This window comes from Salvia splendens, chromosome 5, assembly GCF_004379255.2.
Source record: "Salvia splendens isolate huo1 chromosome 5, SspV2, whole genome shotgun sequence".
Taxonomy (NCBI): Eukaryota; Viridiplantae; Streptophyta; class Magnoliopsida; order Lamiales; family Lamiaceae; genus Salvia; species Salvia splendens.
The window spans coordinates 9,928,736-9,951,293 of NC_056036.1; the positions used below are offsets into that span (position 1 = coordinate 9,928,736).

General features: G+C 35.7%; 3 protein-coding genes across 4 annotated transcripts; 1 reads left to right on the forward strand and 2 right to left on the reverse strand.

Annotated features, from left to right (window-relative positions):
- The first annotated feature begins 11,983 nt into the window (after positions 1–11,983).
- LOC121805898 (uncharacterized protein HI_0077-like) lies at positions 11,984–14,501 on the forward strand. The gene is made up of 7 exons (XM_042205930.1): positions 11,984–12,456; positions 13,232–13,473; positions 13,556–13,652; positions 13,723–13,906; positions 14,004–14,085; positions 14,155–14,200; positions 14,293–14,501. Exons 1-7 carry the CDS (start codon positions 12,028–12,030, stop codon positions 14,362–14,364), a joined length of 1,152 nt encoding a protein of 383 aa, XP_042061864.1. The 5' UTR covers positions 11,984–12,027; the 3' UTR covers positions 14,365–14,501.
- On the reverse strand, positions 14,456–16,811 carry LOC121805899 (embryonic protein DC-8-like). Its single transcript, XM_042205931.1, has 2 exons — positions 15,136–16,811; positions 14,456–15,063 (listed from the first exon to the last, which is right to left on the reverse strand). The coding sequence occupies exons 1-2, from the start codon at positions 16,654–16,656 to the stop codon at positions 14,638–14,640; spliced, it is 1,947 nt and encodes a 648-aa protein (XP_042061865.1). The 5' UTR covers positions 16,657–16,811; the 3' UTR covers positions 14,456–14,637.
- Positions 16,812–17,315: 504 nt separating this feature from the next.
- LOC121804952 lies at positions 17,316–21,520 on the reverse strand. Of its 2 annotated transcripts, XM_042204682.1 has the most exons (8): positions 21,320–21,520; positions 20,800–20,938; positions 20,085–20,236; positions 18,573–19,548; positions 18,398–18,493; positions 18,232–18,321; positions 17,789–17,955; positions 17,316–17,708 (listed from the first exon to the last, which is right to left on the reverse strand). In XM_042204682.1, exons 3-8 carry the CDS (start codon positions 20,193–20,195, stop codon positions 17,559–17,561), a joined length of 1,590 nt encoding a protein of 529 aa, XP_042060616.1. In that variant the 5' UTR covers positions 20,196–20,236; positions 20,800–20,938; positions 21,320–21,520; the 3' UTR covers positions 17,316–17,558. The 2 variants fall into 2 exon arrangements, with proteins under 2 accessions (XP_042060616.1, XP_042060615.1); XM_042204681.1 differs by lacking the exon at positions 20,800–20,938 and having other exon boundaries at positions 21,320–21,519.
- Between the last annotated feature and the right edge of the window lie 1,038 nt (positions 21,521–22,558).

Here is a 22,558-nt window from a genome sequence, read left to right on the forward strand (position 1 = left end):
TACTTCTATCCTATCTATAATAAATAAATACATATACACATGAATGTTATTTCTATATGAAATCATTTGTAGCTCACAAAGATACGTATATAGTAGTATTTTTTTTCTAAATAATTATAAGTTTTAATTTATATCTACATTGTTTATGATAATTAAGTGTAATAAAATAGAAAACAAAATAATTAGTACGACTATCTTTCTAATAATGAATTAAAATATTTCATATACATTTGACTAAGTTTTCAAATTTTGAAAAAAGTAACAAAATATTAAATAATGAAAATTATCATATTTTGGGTAACTCTAGGGGGCTCGTGTTAATTTCTGGATAACCCAATTATTTGGACCAACCCACGATTTCAAATTAATTTGACATCCCTAACAATACATCAAGATATATATAAATTTGTCTTGAAAAATACTCGATTTAATTAAATGGTGAGGTACCTCATATTAAGTGCGGTGTGTTTATTTGGGGCACAATATATCCTATGCAGTTTTAAAAACCATAGCACAAGCTGCTGTGGTTAAAACGCAGCTAATTGCATATTAAACGCATGACATTGACAAAATCCTATTCATTTTCTTTTTCTGTTTGCTATTTTAGTTTTTAGTTTTGGAACACTTCATTTTATTTAAACATTGAAGAACACTATCAAACCAATTAAGTTTATTAATTAACACGTATAATTGATCTTCACTATTTACTTAGGACTTTTAAATTCACCGCTAAAAATACTTAATAATTTATAGTAGGTATCTTTTTTCTGTAATGGTAATGATCAAACTAAAATTTACAATAGCAAAAGGAAAAAGAAAATGGAGGGATTGTGTCAAAGTCTTGCGTTTAGTGGGTATATGGCTGCGTTTTAACCACAGCAGCTTGTGCTGGTTTCTAAAACTGCAGAGGATTTGTGCCCATTTATTTGATGGGTGTGAATACGAACTCATATTTTATAAGTGAGACTCTATGATATTGTTTATGTATGTATCTTTTGCCTTTCAATTTTCTAAACAAGAATTTTTTTATTTCAATCCAGATAGATATGTTTGGAAGAATGGTTTACTTACCTAAATCCCTATTACATAGTTGAATGGAAAGTATTTTTCAGCTCTTACTAAAAACATTGTTTTGATTGTTCTATAGTTATGTGAATTTTTTGTAGCCTATATTTTATTACAAGTTGATCACCCTTTTTTACATCATGACCATACCGTAGAAGCCAGCCACCTTGGCTCAATGACAAATCATCCTTTTCAAAAATCGAAAAACAACAGTCACTAATCCTATAAATGTGCAGACATGAACTTATTTTATACACACACAACAACCCACAAAACATATTATTTTCTATTTTCTTTTTTTTTTTCCTTTGCGAAGACAAATTAAATCTAGAGGTAGTTGTGCACTATAATGTGATAAGGTTTTTGTTAATTTATGTTGGCACTATTGTACTATTACACGTAAAAAGTTTATTTTCTGATATTACAGCTAGCAACTAATTCTAGTTTTGACTCTTCTAAACTGCTAATGCTAGTTAGTCACAGAGACAAAATTGTGTATGGGGCGGTTCGGGCGGAAAATAAAGTGTTGGTGGAATCTCTTTTTATATAAGTAATATTTCAAAAATGCTTGCATATGGACTGACGTGGGATCCTTAATTTTGTTGTAATTAATTATTAGGCTTCTTTGATTATCTTATACCAATGGTACTATATAATATCCATACCACAATATTCGGTTAACAAAGATAATCACATTCAATATATATGTTTCTGTCCATCAATTTTTATGAGGTGGGTGCACTAAGAAGACCATAGAATATTTGGAATATTAGTACTCCGTATTTTGAGTGGTTTTTTATTTAGCATTTTCAAAAAAAATTACTTCTTTTAATATTTCTACAAGAAAATTTTCTCAATATTTTATGGCGTAGTTTTTGTGATGGATAAATAGAAATTGTCTACCCTAGCCCAGTATCTTTGTTCTCAGCCATTGACTTGATCAACACCATTGTTTCTTGTTTTCTTTATTAAAGAGGTAAATTTGAATGAATTCATTGCAACGGGTACACGAAATTTGAATTTAAGTTTTTATTGAATTCGGCACATAAAAAGTATTATTGATCGAGTTTTTTTATATGAAATTCGTTGCATTTAGACATGCATTACACGAAATTCGAATTTAAGTTTTTATTGAATTGGGCACATAAAAAGTATACTCCCTCAGTTCCACAGTAATAGAGGCATTTCATTTTGAGCACTCATTTTGAAAAATTAATTATAAATAGTTAAAATGGAGAAAAAGTAATGGTAGAGAGAATATTGTAGATAAGACTCTTTTCTATATTATTCTCTCTCTTACTTTACTCTCTCTCCACTTTAACTATTTAATATCATTTTTTCAAAACGAGTGTAGAAAATGAAATGTCTCTATTATTGTGAAACGAAGGGAGTATTATTGTTTGAGTTTTTTTTTTATGTGAAATTCGTTGCATTTAGACATGCATTATTTTATTTGAATTTGTAACTTTTACTAAATAATGGATTGTTCCGTTGTTCGTAATAGTTTATTTCTCAATGATACTCTCAGTTAAAGCATGGATTTTTCGTATGGAATGATTATGGAGTAACATTTTTCTATCATATTTTGATTGAAGTCCCTCAAATATATATATATATATAGTCGTGATCAGATGATAACCCCTAAATATCGTAATAACCCTATAACCAAATCTGGACCACACATATTTCTAATCATGCGGTTGAGATTCAAACTTAGATTTACTTCATAAAAAAAAGCGCGGGGTAAAACTGTCATTTCCCTCATTTAATTTCTGAATTTCGCCAAATATCACGTAAAATGATAGGTTTATTGCATATAATGATAGTTTTGCCGGATAGGATAAAATGATACTTTTAACTGACTGATAAAATGATAAAATGATAGGTTTATTGCATAAAATGATAGTTTTGCCGGATAGAATGATACTCCGAGTTGATAAAATGATAAAATGATAGGTTTATTGCATAGAATGATAGTTTTGCCGGATAGAATGATACTCTGAGTTGATAAAATGATACTTTTGACCGACTGATAAAATGATAAAATGATAAAATGATAGGTTTATTACATAGAATGATAGTTTTGCCGGATAGAATGATACTCTGAGTTGATAAAATGATACTTTTGACCGACTGATAAAATGATAAAATGATAGGTTTATTGCATAGAATGATAGTTTTGCCGGATAGAATGATACTCTGAGTTGATAAAATGATATTTTTAGCTTATAAATGTTAGGTTTACTGTATAAAATGATAGTTTTGCCGGATAGAATGATACTTTCAGCCGATAGAATGAAAGTTTTGCAGGGTAGAATGATACTTTCAGCCGATAGAATGATAGGTATTTTTGGTGTATACAATGACATTTTTGTTTAATAAAATGATACTTTTACCTGATAAAATGATAATCTAAGCGGATAAAATTATAAAAACCTTATAAAAATGATAGTTTTTCCGGATAGAATGATACTCTGAGTTGATAAAATGATACTTTTAGCTTATAAATGTTAGGTTTACTGCATAAAATGATAGTTTTGCCGGATAGAATGATACTTTCAGCCGATAGAATGATAGTTTTGCCGGGTAGAATGATACTTTCAGCCGATAGAATGATAGGTATTTTTGGTGTATAAAATGACATTTTTGTTTAATAAAATGATACTTTTACCTGATAAAATGATAATCTAAGCGGATAAAATGGCAGTTAGCTTATAAAAATGATAGTTTAGCTGAAGAAATTGCATATAAGCTGATAAAATGATACTTTAACGTGACAAAATGACATAAAACTAATAAAATGATAGTTTTGCCGGATAGAATGATACTCTTAGTTGATAAAATGATACTTTTGACTGACTGATAAAATGATAAAATGATATATGTTAGGTTTATTGCATAGAATGACAGTTTTCCCAGATAGAATGATACTCTGAGTTGATAAAATGATACTTTTGACTGACTGATAAAATGATAAAATGAGCGAAATTCAGAAATTAAATGAGCGAAATTTGGATACGTAAATTTTATCATAAGCGAAATGACATATTTACCCCCGCGCTTTTTTTTATGAAGTAAATCTAAGTTTGAATATCAACAGCGTGATTTTAAAAATGTGTGGTCCAGATTTGGTTATAGGGTTATTACGGAAATTGAGGTTATCATTATAATCCACCCATATATATATATATATATATATATATTGATTGAAATATTCCTAGTTTAAATTAGTTTGTAGGTCAAACTACATTATTCTAGCTACTGGATATAATTTATTTATTTTTGTTTGATTTATATTTTTGCATTGAGTTATTAATGAAATTTAGTATTTTTAATGTGTACCAAATAAATAAACTATTATCTAACCATAGAATATAATTTTTAATGTATAAATTAAGCAAAAGAGGAATAGGTGAAACGACACTCTTTACTTTTGAGCAAGATGTGATAAATCTCACATGTAACTCACTCACCAAATTTCATTTGATGACAAAGCTACACGTTTACTTGATACTAAACAATTTAAAAGGCAGCATCATTTTGATTATGGGCCCTAATCTATTTTTGGACCTCCATGTTATCTTATAACTTAAATCTTTTTTTAGCAAATCAATAGTATTACTTATCTTCTTCCACTTTCTCAGTGTACATTTCATATCGACACGAGATCGTTATATCGATAGTTCAAAAGTTCAATACTTTTAGATATGTTTATTATATTATAATGTGGTCAAAAGCTGGGAGTGACACATCATGAGGTATTTGCAACATATCAAAAGAAACAAATTTAGAAAAGATTTTATAAAACCTTTGATTTACATCCACAATTCAAATATCGTTCAAGGAAGTAAATCAAAATTAAAAGAAGAGAATAATGTTCACGGAAATAATTAGGAGATTATTTTTCTTAGAAACATATTCTATTTTCATATAAATATTCTACCATTCTCTTGTACGTCTATTCTGATCAATTCAATTAAAGGGTGTATAACTCTATAAATGAAATACAATTACATTCAAGTAAATATGGTATCAGAGCAGAAAAATTGTATCATATACTTGAAATTACTAGGGCTCTCCTCCTTGATTTCAAAGTTCCAAATTTTTATGTCCAAAGCAGTTGCTGCATTAATATACCTCCTGAACCGTCGTCCTAGCTACCTGAATTCTCAACTTAAAAAAATCCCTTTCAAGTGTTATCCACCCTGTCTAAAGTCCCTCGTGCTTTATCCCTTGAACCTCGACTAGACACACACAAATTGTTGGACATATAAAAAGTCCGCAATGTCCTATCTCTCGCTTGGTTTATTTAGTACTCCATTCTTCTAGTCGGCATGTTACATATTACATCATAAATGATGAGTTAATGATAGATTGTGGATGTTTATGGGATGACTTAGATAACGCAAATACTTCATATTATAAATAGTGCAAGTGATATCTTATCGTGGATGCCCTTACGCTTAGAAGCTTTACGGAATTAAGTTAGATTTGAAAAAAGGCCTAAAATTAGGGTTATAGGGGAGGTGAGAACGTCGGGGAGGATCTTTAAAATAGAAAGAAAAAGAAAAGGATAAAAAAATAGTAGAGTACTACTAATATTTTAATGAAACAATGTCGTTCTAATCATCAGAAATGACATTGCTTTGATCATCGAACATTTTTCGATTACGTATCACCATCGACTTGTGGAATTGACCAGAATTTAATCAAAAAAATTTGTAAATTAAAGAAATATTTGCCTTATATGTTATGTTTAATTTCTTAAACTGCATTTAAGTTCGAAAATTCCAAAGCATTCCTCTACTCTTCACGAAACAATGAATTTATATTCAGAAACAAAACTAACTTTTTTTGGAAATATTAAATAAAATTTTCATATAAAGAACTTTAAATGTTAATTCAAGCATATATATATCACATAGATTGTGAGCGAATATCGTGATTTATCAAATTTGTCCTATCTCATGTTAAATAATTTGCGCCGCCAAGCCATGATAGATATGCGTAGCCAACAATTAATAAAAGATATAGCATTATCAATGAGAGAAAGCGAAGCGTAGTGAAAAAATCTTTGACCAAATAGATAAACGAAAGATGAATGGGATAGATTACAAAGAATTTGTCGAAATGTAAAGAAAAGACGACAATATCTATAATAGAACAATATATGATGACACCGTCAAACCAATGTGATCAATTGTAATAGGATTGCCAAGCTATAGCTGCATCGAAAATCCTAGGTTTAGTATCTCATCAGATGTGACCCTTTCCCACCTCCTACTTTTGGAAATATTCATTTCAAATAGTTTATTGCAAATTGTTTGTTATTTCCTCTGCTCCACCATTTTAAGAGTCATTTTTAACTCAACACAGATTTTAAGAAATTGTTTAACTTTGTGAAGAAAAGTACTCCCTCCGTCCGCCATCAGGAGTCTCATTTATAGGCGGCACGGGTTCTAAGAAATATTAAGAAAAATGGGTAAAAAAAAGTTAGTGGAATATGAGTCTCGTTTGCATATATTAATTTTAAATGAAATGTGAGTGGATTGAGTTAGTGAAATGTGAGACCCTATTACCATTTATAGTAAAAGTGAACCGGGACTCCTATTCACGGACGGACTAAAATGGAAAAACAGGACTCCTATTCGTGGACGGAGGGGGTAAAAAAGAGAAAGTGAGTGGAATGTGAGACCTTGGATTGTGAGTGTAAAAAGTTAATGGGATTAGACCAGCCACTGTTCATGAACCGACGGTTTCGGTTTGGAACCGCCGGTTCCGGTTTCTGGAAATATGGATCTGGAACCGAACCGTGAGGCTGTTTCACTGTTTCGATTTCGGTTTCGGTTCGAAAACCGGCGGTTTCGGTTCTGTGAAACCGGATCATTCAATAATGGAGTATAGTTTTAATATAAGGATTAACTATGTTTAAATTTATCATTGCATTGGCGGTTCGGAACCGTGAAACTGCCGGTTCGGAACCGGAGGTTCGGTTCGAAAAATTTTGAACCTGAACCGAACCACGGTTCTAAAATTCACGGTTTTGATTCGGGATATTTCTCGCGGTTTCGGTTTGGAACCGTAATCGGCGGTTACGGTTTCGGTTTTAACTGCCGGTTCGGTAAACCTTGGGCAGCTCTAGATGGGATGTGAGGTCCGCATACTAAAAGTGAAATAAAGTAAATGGTTCTATAAATTATGGACAAACTAAAATGACAAAATGATTCTTTAAACTGTGTACGGAGGGAAAAATATATACGACATCTTGGATGGTCTAGTGATGGAATGAGAATCTATGATTCGGACTAAGATCCAATTTATTTTATTTTGTAACTGTGACATCTTGGATGGTCTAGTGATGGAATGAGAATCTATGATTCGGACTAAGATTCAATTTATTTTATTTTGTAACTGTGGTAGTATTTTTACTACTATAGACATTTTTGCAAAGGAATGAGAAAAAAAAATGGTTATTATAAACATCCTTATTTTCAAATTGTTGAATTTATAAATGATAAAGGGCACAAGAAGCCATCTTTTAACCATCTCACCTCACCCAATGACTAATTCAATCTTAGCCAAACTTTTTTTTAACTTATTTGATATTGCATCTCACTATTATTTTGTCGAACTAACTGAAACTAAAAAAAAGGGTATGCACATCTTAAAACACTCGTAGAAAAGCACTTTTAAACGTTACTTTTACCATAAACACTACCATTTAATTTAATTCAGTGGAGTAACTTATAAAGTTGATCTAATAGATCCCCATGCGTATGTATAATACTCCATATAGATAACCTTCATCAAATAAATAACCAGATCAACTAAAAGCAACAATTAAGGATTCTCAGCCGATTATTCCTTTTCTATTAAATATTCTCGAACCAATTTATCCTTGTCACATTGGTGATACTATATGGAATAAACAATCATCCACGCAAGAATTTTGTACATTTATCAAAGAAAACGGAACCCACATTTTCTCCACTATTATCTGTCCCCTTCACTCTTTATACATTTTATCCTATAAATAGCCATGCAACCTATCATTATCCATGCAAAAACTAGGGTTTCATTTCTCTATTTCTCCAATTTCACTTGCTTTCGCTCCCCACCCCCTAATTAATCCCAATGGCTTCCTCCAGATTTTTCTCCTTTCTCTTACTCTTCTTTCTCCTCCTCTCCTCATCCGCAGCCCGTATACCCTTAGCCACGGCCAACGAGGCACACATGCAACTCTTTCAGAGAAAACTGGGGTTTAATCGAGTTGAGTTCGAATTGTTTATGAGACGATCTATGAAGATGGGCTCTGATAGAGTCGCACCGGGTGGCCCGGACCCTCAACATCACCATATTTCACCAATATCTCCATGATCATCATCAACATTTAATTAAATGCGTCATTTTGAATGTTGAGGGGTTTGTTAAAACGGGCTGTGTGTTTGTTTGATGTTTTTTTGGCTTTACTAAATATTACCCTTGGCGAAATGTAAGTTTATGTTTTGCTATAATTATATATGTATCCCCCTCTCCCTTGAAAAATGTAATGTTGTCCCGGAAATATTTATATTTCAATCTTTGAGTTTCTTCTTTCTCTTATACTTCATGGCTGGCTAGTGAATCCCCCCCCCCCAAATCATTAATTCAAACTATAAACATAAATGCTAAAAGATCTTATTTTTTCCATCTCATATTATTTTCCAAATTAAAGTAGTCAAACTAAGATTGATTTGAAATAGTGCGAAGACAACTACGAGTACATGATGTTGGTATGACACTTAGTTTCAATTGCTAGATATAGTATCGAACTAAAACAGTTCTATCGCTACATTGATTCCATTAGTTGGACTTAATTGATTTGATATTAATGCTTAAACCAATTCTAAGCCGCATCTCCCTTAATCCCACCAATTATTAAAGTATTTTAAATTCGAATCCCAACATATTTCGTAGGTCAATTGCAGTTTCCTTTGCAGCAAAAAAGGCGATTCCGTCACCTTGGCGACCCCCACACTCCGGCCGACATCATGTGAGGGGGTTCAATCAAGGTACGCACTAGCCCGTTAAGGGGGAGGCCCTAACCCACTGGCTGCCAGAAGCCCATCTCCCAAGGCCTCACACTTGTGCCTGAGAGATGGAAACAACTACACGACAACAGTGGGATTCGAACTCAGGCTCATTGCAGCAAGATCTGCCCCTCCGTTGCCAACTGCGCTACGCCCCTGCGGGCTCAATTGCAGTTTCTTTTCTGTATGCTTTGGAGATAATTACATACAGGCGAATTTTATTTATAAATTATAACGCAATTATAAATTTATAAGTAGCTGTTTACGAATTTTTCATGTCATCAGCATATAAAAATAAAAATCATCGATATATAATAACACAAGTTTGGTGGAGTGTGATGAGAATGCGAGTAAAATCAAACTTGAGGAACATATATGGATTGTTAATGAGCTTAGGGTATTAATTATATTACTGATATTTTGGTGTTTATTAGTATTAGTCTTAATTATCTTTTTATTTAGTTTTTCACTATATGTTTATCTTAAACGGAGTAAATATTTACCCACGAGATCATTGAATTTTACGAAGGAAAAGATCAACTCAAGTTACAACGCATAATTATAAAAGCGTTAATCCACATTATCACTGATCAGTTTTCCACCCCATAAATAAAAAAAGGACTTAAATTTTTTTCCAATAAGAACATATTCTTTTGATCATTTCATGCACAATTAGAGAAAAAAAAACGCTAAGAAGTAAGAACTCGTACTAAAAATAAATCAAGTCTCTTATTATATGTTAATCGACTTGGTCAAAATCTCTTAACCATTAGACCTAAATTACACTTCAAACAAATCTTATTCTTGGAATCTCTTTTCCAGAATATTCATTGGTAATGTGACAAGTATGAAAAACACAGATAAGGCCATGTTTCTGTGATTTGGATCCACATAGGAAATATAAAATTAAATAAAAAAAACCCTTGGATTAATTTATTAAAGTCAAATTCTAATGTCAGTTCAACAACTAGGCATAGCATTAACTATTTTCAGATAAACCTTTCGCTTTATGTATGGGCAACTTTCTGTGATAATGAGAGGTAGTTTATCGTTTTAAAGATTTTAATATACTAAAGCCATGGACTATTCTAACATCGACTAATTTTATGATGGTAATGAGAGGTAGTTTATCCTTTCACAAATAGTAATACTAAGGCCATGAACTATTTTAATAGTATGAACTAATTTCATGAGAGAAACAAAAAATAACAAAATATATAGACTATATTTTAGGAACAAAGAGTGTACATTAGATATGCAAGCAACAGATACATGTAAAGAAAGATATATACATGGTGTATACATGAAAATGAAGACGAGTGTTGTGTTGTCTAGAGCTTTTTTGTTTGTCAGGAAAGTAATGTTGTTGGAGAAAAGTTGTTAGGATTTTGAACTTATATTAATTGATTAAATTCAATTATTTTATTGACATAATAACTGGATTAATTACTTATCGTAATAATCAGATTAAATATATTTTAATTAAAATTTTAATTGACTAAAATATAATAATAGTGATAATCATTTATAATTTTAAAATTTACATTAAGATTTGATTAATACTCCTTATAGAAACGTAATACTAATAATTTCTTTAGCACTTGTTATTATAACTAGGTATGTTATTATATACTAACATAATACTAACAATAGTATATAATATGATAAAAAGCATGATTATGATTATTATTATTATTATTATTATTATTATCATAATTATAGTTATTTATTAGGAGTATTATTATACTCCCTCCCTATTAAAAAAATAAAAACTTTTGAAACGACACGAGTTTTAATGCACAATTGATAAAGTAAGTGAGAAGAATTGGTAAAGTAAGAGAGATGTAATGAAAAAGTAGTGAAAGTAGAATTAGTGGATTGTGGGGTCCATGTCCTAAAATAGAAAGATTTTAAAGTTTCTATTTTTAAGGAATGACCCAAAATGGAAATAGTTGTTATTTTTTAAAAAAATGGAGGGAGTAATAATTAGGTATGATTAATAATTTAAAAATCCTGGAATCTTTATTTTTTTTTCAAAATTCAAATTACGTTTATACACAGAGGTAGGGCTGGAAAATATACCGAAATACCGCACTTACCGTATCGAAAATATCGAATTTTCGGTATACCGTACTTTTCGGTACGGTATGATACCGTACCGACAGTTTTAGGTACGGTAAAGGTATGCATTTTGTATATACCGCGTTATACCGCGTTATACCGCATCATACCGCAATTGCGGTATATATCGCAAATTTACGGTATATACCGCAAATTTGCAGTATATACCGTAAAATTTACGGTATATACCGCAATTGCGGTATGTACCGGAAATCACGGTATACCGCGGTATACCGCATATTGCAGTATACCGAAATCACAGTACGGTATACCGACAAAAGCGGTACGGTAACGATATCTAAATTTTAGTATACCGACTTTTCGGTATACTGCAATTGTAGTATAGCGACAAAAGCGGTACGGTAAAGGTATGGTTTTTAGTCATACCGCACGGTACGGTACGGTATGCGATATGGTAATTTTGGCGTGATATACCGTACTGTTCCAACCCTACACAGAGGCGCCAAGAAGTGATTGACGACGGGAGATATTGGGGCAGATATTAGGATTGAATATTATTCATATTTTAATTTCTAAGAGTCTCTAATAGAAATTAAAATACCTGCATTGAGCTGGGCCGCTTCTCTTTCACGTATTCAAAATGAAGTCTTAGAAATATAGCAATTCCAGTTGGGCTACCCATTAACAGATCCTACCACATGAGATAAAAAAAAAAGACTATATCCTAATTGTTTCGACATTTCGGACTTCGGAGCTGTACTAAAACAAATAAAGTGAAAATTATGAAATTAAAATTTAATGAAAATTTGGAATGCTGCTGCCGGTGAAATCGACGGCGATGCTCTCCGCAGCCATACACACACTCATCTTCCGCCGCAAACCGCCGAGATACCACCAATGCTTCTGCTCCCTCGCGACCATCGACTATCCCCCGCTCCACCACCAGCCGCAGTGGTCCGGCCTTCACAACTGGCGGAGAAGCCCGCTCAACCGCGACCGCCATTGGGGCCCGAACGGACCCATTCTCCACAATAATGAAATTGAACATGCGTCATCATCTCCTGACTTCACCTCTTGCTCTTCTCTGGCGGAAATGGCCGCCGTCGTTCTCTCCACCCCAGACCCCCTCGCAAAAGCTAAGCTTTCTCACGCTGCCTACTCCAAATGGCGACGCGAGGGTTTTCCAATTGGAGTCTCAGATGCCCCTTCTAAGCCTGCTCGCCCAGCTAAACCTCAATTGGTATGTTTCTTCGACTGATCAAGGCGTTTGATTTCTGCAATGTTGTGGAAATTTTATGAATTGTTTTTTCATAATTTTAAAGGTAGAAATTGGTGGTGTTGATTGTCGACTGCAATTTCGTAGATTTATCCATTTCCGTGGAGGATTTGTTATTGATGAATTTCTGTTTATGTATAAATGACCATGATCAAGCTTATGCGCTGTGCCCCAAATCACAATGATTCAAGCTTATGACGAATTCCCAATATTTACCTTTTGATTCTTCCTCAATTGTTCTTGGAGTAACAATCTGTAGATTGGTTGAAAATTTTCCACTATTGTTCTTGCTCATGCATGATTTATGCAAGTGAATAAATTGAAGCAGTTTATGATTCGTATCTTGCTTTTCTCTCTCTTTTCCTTTGATTCAAGCTCAGATTTTGTATGGATTGCATAGACTATTTTCGCGTATATTCACCAAACTATAGGGCGATAGGCTTGACTTATTTTTTTTTTAACTCTTGATCTCAGTTCTCCCCAAAATAAATAGTATGAAGGATCTTGATCTGTTTAGTTTATCAAGCAGAAAGAGAAACTGAAATGAAAATGATGATGTTTTGACTATGAGATCTGCTCTCAATTTTCACTAAAATCATGTGAGAAATCTCGATCGGTTTTCTTTTATATAGCAAGAAGACAATGAAGTGAAATGTTACTTGACACTCTTAGTTTTTTGTAGATGTACATCTAGTTATGCTTATTTCTCTCATCGACTCATGGCATGTCTTTAGTCCAGGTTTCCCCAAAAGACATTCCCTCGCCAAAGAGTTCGGGTCTACCTCTCAATGCCTACATGCTTCATAACCTCGCTCATGTTGAGCTAAATGCTATTGATCTTGCATGGGATACTGTTGTTCGGTTCTCACCATACATTGAGCTTCTTGGTGAAGGTTTCTTCGCAGACTTTGCTCATGTAGCTGATGATGAGAGCCGGCATTTCACTTGGTGTTCGCAAAGGCTTGCAGAGCTTGGATTTAGGTAATTTGATAGGTCAAGCTTGAGGCCTTGATAGTGCATTCATATTCTTTCTGCAATGACCTTCGAATTCCTTTCCACGTAGCTATGGCGACATGCCAGCTCATGGTGTTTTGTGGGCTGAATGTGAGAAATCATCGGATAATGTTGCAGCTAGGCTTGCATGCATCCCATTGGTTCAGGTAACATTTGGATATCCCAATGTTTTTAAAATGAGTTTAAAAAAACCCTAATTCATTGATGCTGAATTAGGAAGCCAGAGGGCTAGATGCTGGACCACGACTTGTCAATAAACTGACCGGCTTCGGGGATCAACGAACCTCGAGCATTGTTGCAAGGATAGCCGATGAAGAAGTTGCTCACGTTGCTGTTGGTGTGTACTGGTTCGTCTCCATTTGCCAGAAACTTGGCCGCTCCCCCGGCTCTGCTTTCGCAGGTGAGCAGTGTTCTGCTACTTGTAGTATCATATTCAATTTGAGAGAGAGAGAATGTATGGTTACCATATCAATGGAAAGCCCCTTGTTGTTGAGCAGATATTCTGAAAGAGTATAATGTAGAGATAAGAGGTCCATTCAATCATTCAGCTCGAGAAGTAGCTGGTATTCCTCGTGAATGGTAAGATCAAAGTTACGTTTGCACTTGATGTTTCTTGGACTGTGATTAAATGTGTTGTGATGTTTGCAGGTATGATCCTTCTCCTGCAGCAAACAACGAAAACAAGCTTTCTGAGGTATCATGCCACAGCCCATTCTATGTTTAATGTTGAAAGTTTGTGCATTTTTTTCAGGATACTATTATTATTTCAAACTGTCATAATTGTAGGTATATGAAAGGCTTGCTTGCATCATCTCCATGGAGCAAGAAAATTCAAGTTTGGGAAAGCCAACCAAATGAGACAAATCTTTTTATTTATTACTATGTATTTAATCTCTTAGTTAGGTTAAATCTTGGTGGAATGATATAATGGAAGCATGAAAATTGAACATAGTATGAAAATCTGTTCTTCAAGAACTACATTACTTTGACCACTACACAGGAGCATCTGTTCTTCAAAAACTACAGTACCACACATACAACACAACACTAATCCACACAATCAACAGAAACACAAGATTGACAATGACATGCCATAGCATCTCATTTCTTATTTAGCTAGAACCCCACTCACTATATGTCTTTGCCAGTGCCTTTGTACGTCTCTTTCTCGTCTTCGTCTTTCCCAAGCAGAGGATGCTGCCCTGATACAAGATCCTTCGTCGTCTGCCCTATCTCGACTAGAGTCTCGCCAATCGCCCGCATGATGCCCCCTCCGCTTGCTCCTTGCTTTTGTCCGCCTTCTCCTCCGAAGGTGTCACGCTCTTCCTGCTCGCCTCCCCTTTCCTGCTGCCAGTCTCCGCCCTCTCTTCCTCCTCCCCACGACTCCCAGCGCTCGCCCTGCCCATACTCCCCAGCTGGCTGCTCGCCCTTCTCCCCTCCCCATTGTTCGCCCCGCCCTCCTCCCCTTTGTTTGCCTTCTTCTCCTCCCCACTGCTCCTTGATCTTTTCGGATGGGCGGTAGAATCCCTCGCTGCTGAATGTTTCTCCCCCTTCTTCCTGCACAAAACCAAAAGTTGGACGCCAACCACATTTGCTTATGTTCAATCAAAACAGTTCTATTTTGGTTACCGTTTGCGGTGACGATCTCTTCAATTCAATATCCCTCTTAGCCTCCTCCTCCTTCCTTGCAGCATACTCCGCCGCGCTCTCCTCAGTTGCCACCACCGTATCCTTCACAGCTGCAAGCTTCTCCCCTGCATACCCTACTACCGCCTGCCCTGCTCCAGCAACCTTATCCTTCGCCGACACCACCACATCTCCCGTGTACCCCGCCACCTTCGAAGTCACATTGGCCACAGTCTCAGTCGCCACTGCCGTCTTCTCAAGGGTGAAACGCGCCGCCTCCCAGCCCGCCACCACCGCCTGATCCTTCACCCCTGCAGCTGCCTTCCCCGCATACCCCGCTGCTCCTTTGCCGCTTTCAACCGTTACATCCTTCGCAGCAACCGCTTTTTCTCCAATGTACTCTGCAGCACTCTTGGTTGTATCAACTGTTGTATCCTTGGCTGCTGCTGCTTTTTCAGCAGCGTATTGTGCAGCGCTCTTGGTTGTATCCATCGTCGTATCCTTGGCTGCCGCTGCTCTTTCAGCAGCGTACTGTGCAGTGCTCTTCGCTGTGTCGACCGTTGTATCCTTGGCTGCCGCCGCCTTCTCAGCGGCGTATTGTGCAGCAGTCTTTGCTGTATCCTTCGCTGCTGCGGCCTTCTCACCGGTGTATTGTGTAGCAGTCCTTGCTGTATCAACCGTCGTGTCCTTGGCCGCCGCGGCCTTCTCAGCAGCGTATTGTGCAGCGCTCTTCGCTGTGTCAACCGTCGTATCCTTCACCGCCGCTGCTTTCTGGCCGGCGTATTTGGCCGCGGTCAATGTGGTATCCACCGTCGTGTCCTTGGCTGCCTTAGCCTTCTCAGCGGCGATTTGAGAAGCGGATTGGCCTTTACTAGAAACCACATCCTTAGCCTCCACCGCCTTCTGCGCCGCGTAATCCTTAGCCTGTTGGCCTTTCTCCAGCACCGTATTCTTCGCCCCAGCCGCCTTCTCCGCGGTGTAATCACGAGCCTCTCCACCTCTCTGCGCGGCCGTATCCTTCGCTTGAGTGGCCTTCTCCGCAATGTAGCCTTGAGCCTGTTGGCCTTTCTGCACCGCCGTGTCCTTCACCTCCGTCGCCCTGTCAGCCGCTTGTCGCCCTTTCTCCGCCATCTGACTTCTCCCCTGCTGACCTCTCTCCGCCGCAGTATGTTGAGCTGCGCCGCCGCCTATCTTCGCCTTCTCATAGCGCTCCTCGGCCGACCGGATCGCCTCCATCGAGTTCTGCTGCGCTTGCCCCCTCATTCTAGAAACTTCCTCCAACGACGGCTGCTGCTTCCCTGCTTCTCTTTTCGCTCCGCCACTCTCCACCGTGATCCCAGCCACTCTCACCGGAACCGCCTCGATATGAATCGTGGTCTCCCCACCGTGATGAGGCTGATGCTCGTCTTTAGCCTTATCAACCAGGGATTCGAAATGAGTTGCCATTTTCGGAACACGATCTCTCTCCACCTCAACTTTTCGTTCATCCTTCATATGCTCTCTCCTCGCCTGATCCGACGCCATTGTTACAAACTCTTTTTCAACACAAACACACACACACACTAGTAAGAGAAAATATATATGTATGATAATATGATTGTTTTTTGCTGTTTGATTGTGTGCTTGAAATGACGCACCGGATTTGGTATAAAAAAGAGCAGCTTCGCACGGAGGGTTTGTATTTTGGCGGTTCAAATTTGAAGATTCGTCACCTCTTTTACGCCACGTGTCGGAAAGTGCAGCGACGAATGTGTTTGAGTAAGCACCTCCAATGTGGGTTGAATCTTACGTGTCGCTATGCATGAGTTATACTCATCTCAAATATTTTTTTATTGTGTTTATCTTTTTCAAGTCTACCAATCGTGACATTGGTTTATTATATCCTCTATTGGTTTGGTACCTCCGACCTCTCGTAACGATGTTATCTACTCTTATAGTACTTTCTTATTTTTATCCACTGCCAGTATATATAAAGCTATTACATTGATCATACAATTTCTTTCCACTGCACCTCCATTATTTTTATCATTTACTTCTGTGTTAGAAAAATGGTATTGTACGAATTCGAGAATTCGAGAGCACATTCTTTATTCTTCGTTTCTCTTTTTCCATTCAAACTTTTATTATGCAAAAACAGTTTTAGTGATTACCAGTAGTGCCTAGAATGGAAATAGAAACATACATACAGTGCCTAAACTATCATCTTATTCAAATATTGAGAACTTAATACCATTCCAACCGGACAGAAACCGGCAATACTACTTCATTATAGAGAGTATAATATGATTTTATGATATTTGACATATAGAAGCAAACAATGCCTTTTCACTTCTTTTTTGTTGCATGCTAATTTAGATGCAGAGCACATCATCTTCTCCAATTATTCACAATTTTATAGCTTCTTCATATTCATATATAAGAGCCTTCTAGAGAAGCTCCCAATCTGATTCAACAGATTCACAAGCTGAAAGTTTCTGTTCCTTGGAATCGTCAGCACGAGCACGAGCACAGCCCCACCTCTCTTGCTCGTCTTTCCTTGATCTCAACTTGGATGAAAGTGCTTCGCGGATCCTTTTCTGAAATACATTACTCCACTCAATAAAATGGATGTAATGCAGAGGGAGAGGGAGAGGGTATGAGAGAGAGAGAGAGAGACCTTGTATGACTTGTGTTTCCTAGTCCCTTGAAGGTCAAAATGGAGCTCGTCTCCATTCACGAAGATACAGCTTTCCTCCAAATCATCCCTACATATATCGGTCTCAATCGGTTCTTGTCTCAGCTCAGAAACCTTGTTGTTTTCAACAAACTCCATATCAAAGCTATCTGAAAGCCAAAATCAGACGTCAGCCAAGGTTGCTAAGAAACACGACCAAAATCATTTCATGTATATTTTTCATAAGTTCTTCAAAAGACTACTGTATAGTACTATCATTTTCCATGATCAATTGATCATATCAAAGTTCCCAGCATTTTACTCATATTTTTCTGCACCTAGCAATGCAAACTATCCACAATTTTTTTTAACTCAATTAGAACTTCTCAAACCAAAATCACGATCAAACCGATAGTTTCAAGTTATACACGTCTAATTTAAATTACCTTTAGTAGTTGTGATGAAATCCTTGTTGCTAGACTCAGCATTGCATGATGGAGAAATAGCAGTTGACGAGCAATCTGTAATGGATGTACCTGCAATAGGAAAACACGGAAGTTGCTGATTCGCTCTTACCAGATAATAAGGGCTATTGTTCACGGATGCACATACCTTCATTAAACACAGTAACTCCATTTTCCTCATATTCAGGACTGCAAGCCTTACTTCTAGAACCTGAGCCCCCAACAATATCATTCATGGACGCACCTATGTAAAGTACAAAATATTTATCCACGCGAAATCACTAGTAATAACCTAAGCAAAACTCATTGATATAAAAAAATACCTGTTGAATCTTCAGGCGAGCCTGAACAGGATGCGGTAGACTCAGGATCTCCTTCCAACCTCACCGATTCATCTCTTAAATTATTTGCAGAAGCAGGAGGAATGCAACCAGAAACATGTTCAATTTTCCTCGTGGATTCAGTCTCTAGAACTTTTCCGGAAGCAGGACACTCGATTAGATTATCTTGGGGAGCCGTGTTTCCATTCACTGCTTCACCAGGTTGCTGCCTCACCGTGTTCAATGAAGATGTCACAGTAGAGTCATCAGGGGCCACCCTTGAACTATCAGGCCTTACAGATTCAGAGGATAAAATTTTGTCAGAAGCAGGAGACTCAGTTGGATGATCAAGACATCGTGCATTTCCTTTCACTGCTGCTTTCCCGGGTTCACACCTCCCAACGGAGTCCAAGGATGGCGTAAGGTCTGTATTGTTAGAGGTGACCCTGGACCTAGTGTTGTCAGAGGTGGCCCTGGACCTAGTTCTCGTTTCGCAATTCGCAAGCTTGCTCCTCTTATCTTCTGATACAGAAGTATTCAGACACAAGTCTTTTGAAGGATTGTTGCTTTTGGAGATTCTTTTAATGCCAATCCCACGCCTCTGTATCCCGATTTTCTTAAATTTCTCAGGGGATTTATTCTCAATAAAGATTCCAGGGGACTGAGGCAAGAAAAGGCCTAAATCTCCATCACTTGGCAATGATTCTTTTTCTACAGTTGTAGTCAAGAGAACTTGATCTTGATTCTCTTTCTTCTTTATACCCCAATTATCACCCAATATTCCTGGTGTCGGCCTTTTGTTGACATCAGCATAACCATAAGAGATGAGAGACATGTCATCAGAAGCTACACTTGTTGGATCTATGCATGACGGAGGATGGTCACTGGATCGATGCATGTCCTCCATGACTTCTGAACAGAACTTCTTTACGCTAACACCAACTTTCTGCGCCTGATTTTCAACGTACTTAACTGTATCCTGTCAAGCCAAACAAAAATATGTGTTTTAGGCACCGATATGATTACACAATTTACTGAGCAAACAAAACAAACATACAGCTAACACCATTGCAAACTACATCAATTAATAAAAATAACATGTATTGGCTACTAAGGCCTAAGCTCATTCCATCAAGTGATCACTGATTAGATTAAACAGAGAAAGTGGGAGGATATGAGCTAAAGAGATTATGTTTCTCTCAACTAGATGTCTTTTCCTATTTCAAGTTGGTATAAGACAAAAAAATGATCAGCAGAGCATTGGCAGCAACGGCAGTTTAAAATTTTCACATTTTTCATCTTTATACACATAAGAAGAAGAATAAAGATCGAAAGTGCAGAGAGACCAAATAAAACAATTGTAGCATACATGAGTTGTAGTACAAGATATGAAATAAGTTCTATAGAGAGAGAAAGAGAAAAGTGGGAGAGAGAAGAAGAGATAGGGAGATTTCAAGACTCTCTGTTATTAACGCTCAAGAGTTGCAACACAAGACCAGGAGAGAATTTATTTACCTGGTACATAGCTTCTTCCACCTCCAAACACACAGCCTCGAACTTTTGGTATACATTTCCAGCCCATGTTATACCTTTGAAAGACAAAGTAGGGAATGAATTTGACATCATGCCGCTTTCTATGTCCGCAGCCTAGGCAAGTGGCTAAACAGCTGCAAGAATTCAAACACAATTGAGTCATTGAATTAGTAAGTTTCATTTAATTCTCCTTTATAAACAGAATGGAAAATTTTGTGCCAGCTCAAAGCAATAAACATATAAGCATTCACCCAACCATTTTTAGGAAAATAGTAACTTCCTCAAATTCATGATTTCTCAGACAAGAAAGATGAAGTCATTATTTACCCAGAAAGAGGGTAAACCAGGTTCTTCAAATAAGATATCGGTTGATCATTCATCATCATTCATTTCCCAGAAAAATAGAAGTTAAAGATGCAAAGAAACTGCAATTCAATGTAAACGAGGACCAATATTTCACAGTAACTGCATATACTAAGGTGATATAATTATACAAACATAGAAACAAAACAACCCACTGCAATCTCAGCACAGAGCAATAACGGATTAACGGGTACTCTACCAATTCCTCATGATATAGAAGACAAGAATTGTGGAAAGGCCGAAAAAACTAAATTGCTTTAGCTTGTTGTGTTCAGCAAACCTAAACCAAAGGACATCAACAGTTACAAACATCCTCGGACAAGAAAGCCCTTACCTTAACTTCAGAGAATAAACTCCAAGATTCCTATAAACGATGGAGCTACAAATACTTCTCCACAAATTTTGCCCCAAAATGAAAACTTTTTAAGCCCCCTCTATGTATTTGGAATAATTCCTCAGAATTCTTTTCACACCTTCAATCACATAAGCAGGTTGTTTTCCAATCTCAGCTAAACAAGAACAATTTTTCTCAGAACAATTTCTATTTTAAGTCAATCATCTTCATCACAAAAGCTCAAAATTTTATTCCACAAATTCCAAGAAAGCCAATTTATTATGCTAAATATATCCCCTTCAGTTTTTCTTTTTTAAGTAATAATTTATCCGTAGATAGAACATACGATGAAGGAGTCAGCATCAAGCTCTTATAAAAAGTAAGAAATTTAAAATAAGCAGCAGAGATTTTATCCTAGACGTGATCAAAAGCATAAAAGCCAAGAACAAGCTCTTATAGAAATAAATAAATAACAGTAGTGAAAACATAACCACAAAAAGATGGAAGAAGCTGTGCTTACAGAGTAAAGAGGAGAAAATCCCAGAAGCAGAAACTTTCATATATCGAAATCTTTTGAGATACATACAAGTGAAAAAACACGAGTAGAATACAAGAACATACGCGAGAGAGAGAGAGAGGGTTGATTAAAAGAATGATAAACGTAAAGGCGGAGTTCATCGGGTTTCCATCGACATGGAATCTTGACACGTGTACAAAATGGTTGCTGATTGACCCTATAAATATGTTTAATTACGACAGATAAAGAGATGAGTACAGCCCTCTATCGACATTTATCAATTTTCAAGTGCCACAAATTTGATAATCCAATTGCTTCATTAAAGTGTTAGTTTATTACGTTCCTCTGTCTTTTCATAGTTAAAGTCAGTTTTTTTAAAGTTTTTTCATAGATAAGTTATTTATATAGTTGGATTAATTTTTTGCTTTTATTTTATTCATTTCCTACTCTATTCTCTTTAATTCTTTTTTATTTTTTATTTTTTTATCTATATACTTAACACACTAAACATTCATTTTATAAAATCAACAGATAGCAATTATATAATTATTTATTTAGGATTAAGTTTTGAGATTTTTTTAATTGAATAGAATAGAGTAATTAATTATTTATTTAAGATTCAATCATAAGATATAATCTTTCGAACAAAACGACTATCACAAGTTTTAATAATATAATTGATTTAGTTAAATAAAATATAGTGAATGAAAAAATAATTCAACTTAATCGTTATAATGTGTAATGGTTTAGTTTTATTTATAACTGTCTAAAAGAAATAATCTTAGTAGTTGATATCATGAACTTTTATACAAGAGTATGATAGAGAGCAAAAAATAGTTGGAAGTAATAGTAATATTAAAAAACAAAGTACTAAAAGAATAATACTACAATTAATCTCTTTTACTTTATTCATTTCATAATACTTTACTTTATCTTCAATTTTCTATTTTGTTCTTTCAACTTAATCATTAAAAACTACTCTAGTTTCTTAAATTATGTAATAACTCAAATAACAGATGAAACAACTCAAATAATAGATGGAGTATTAAACAGTCTCAAGGAATGAGATCCTCCGTTGTTGCTCAAATCATAGCAAATACTGTTGTGTCAAAAAAATGCAGAAAATTGTGAACGAAACGTAATTGGATTCTTTTCTTTTGTAGCATCATTTTTATTTTTATTATGGCTATAATTTTTCATTTAAATACTAAAATATTCTATAGAAATTAATAATATTTATAA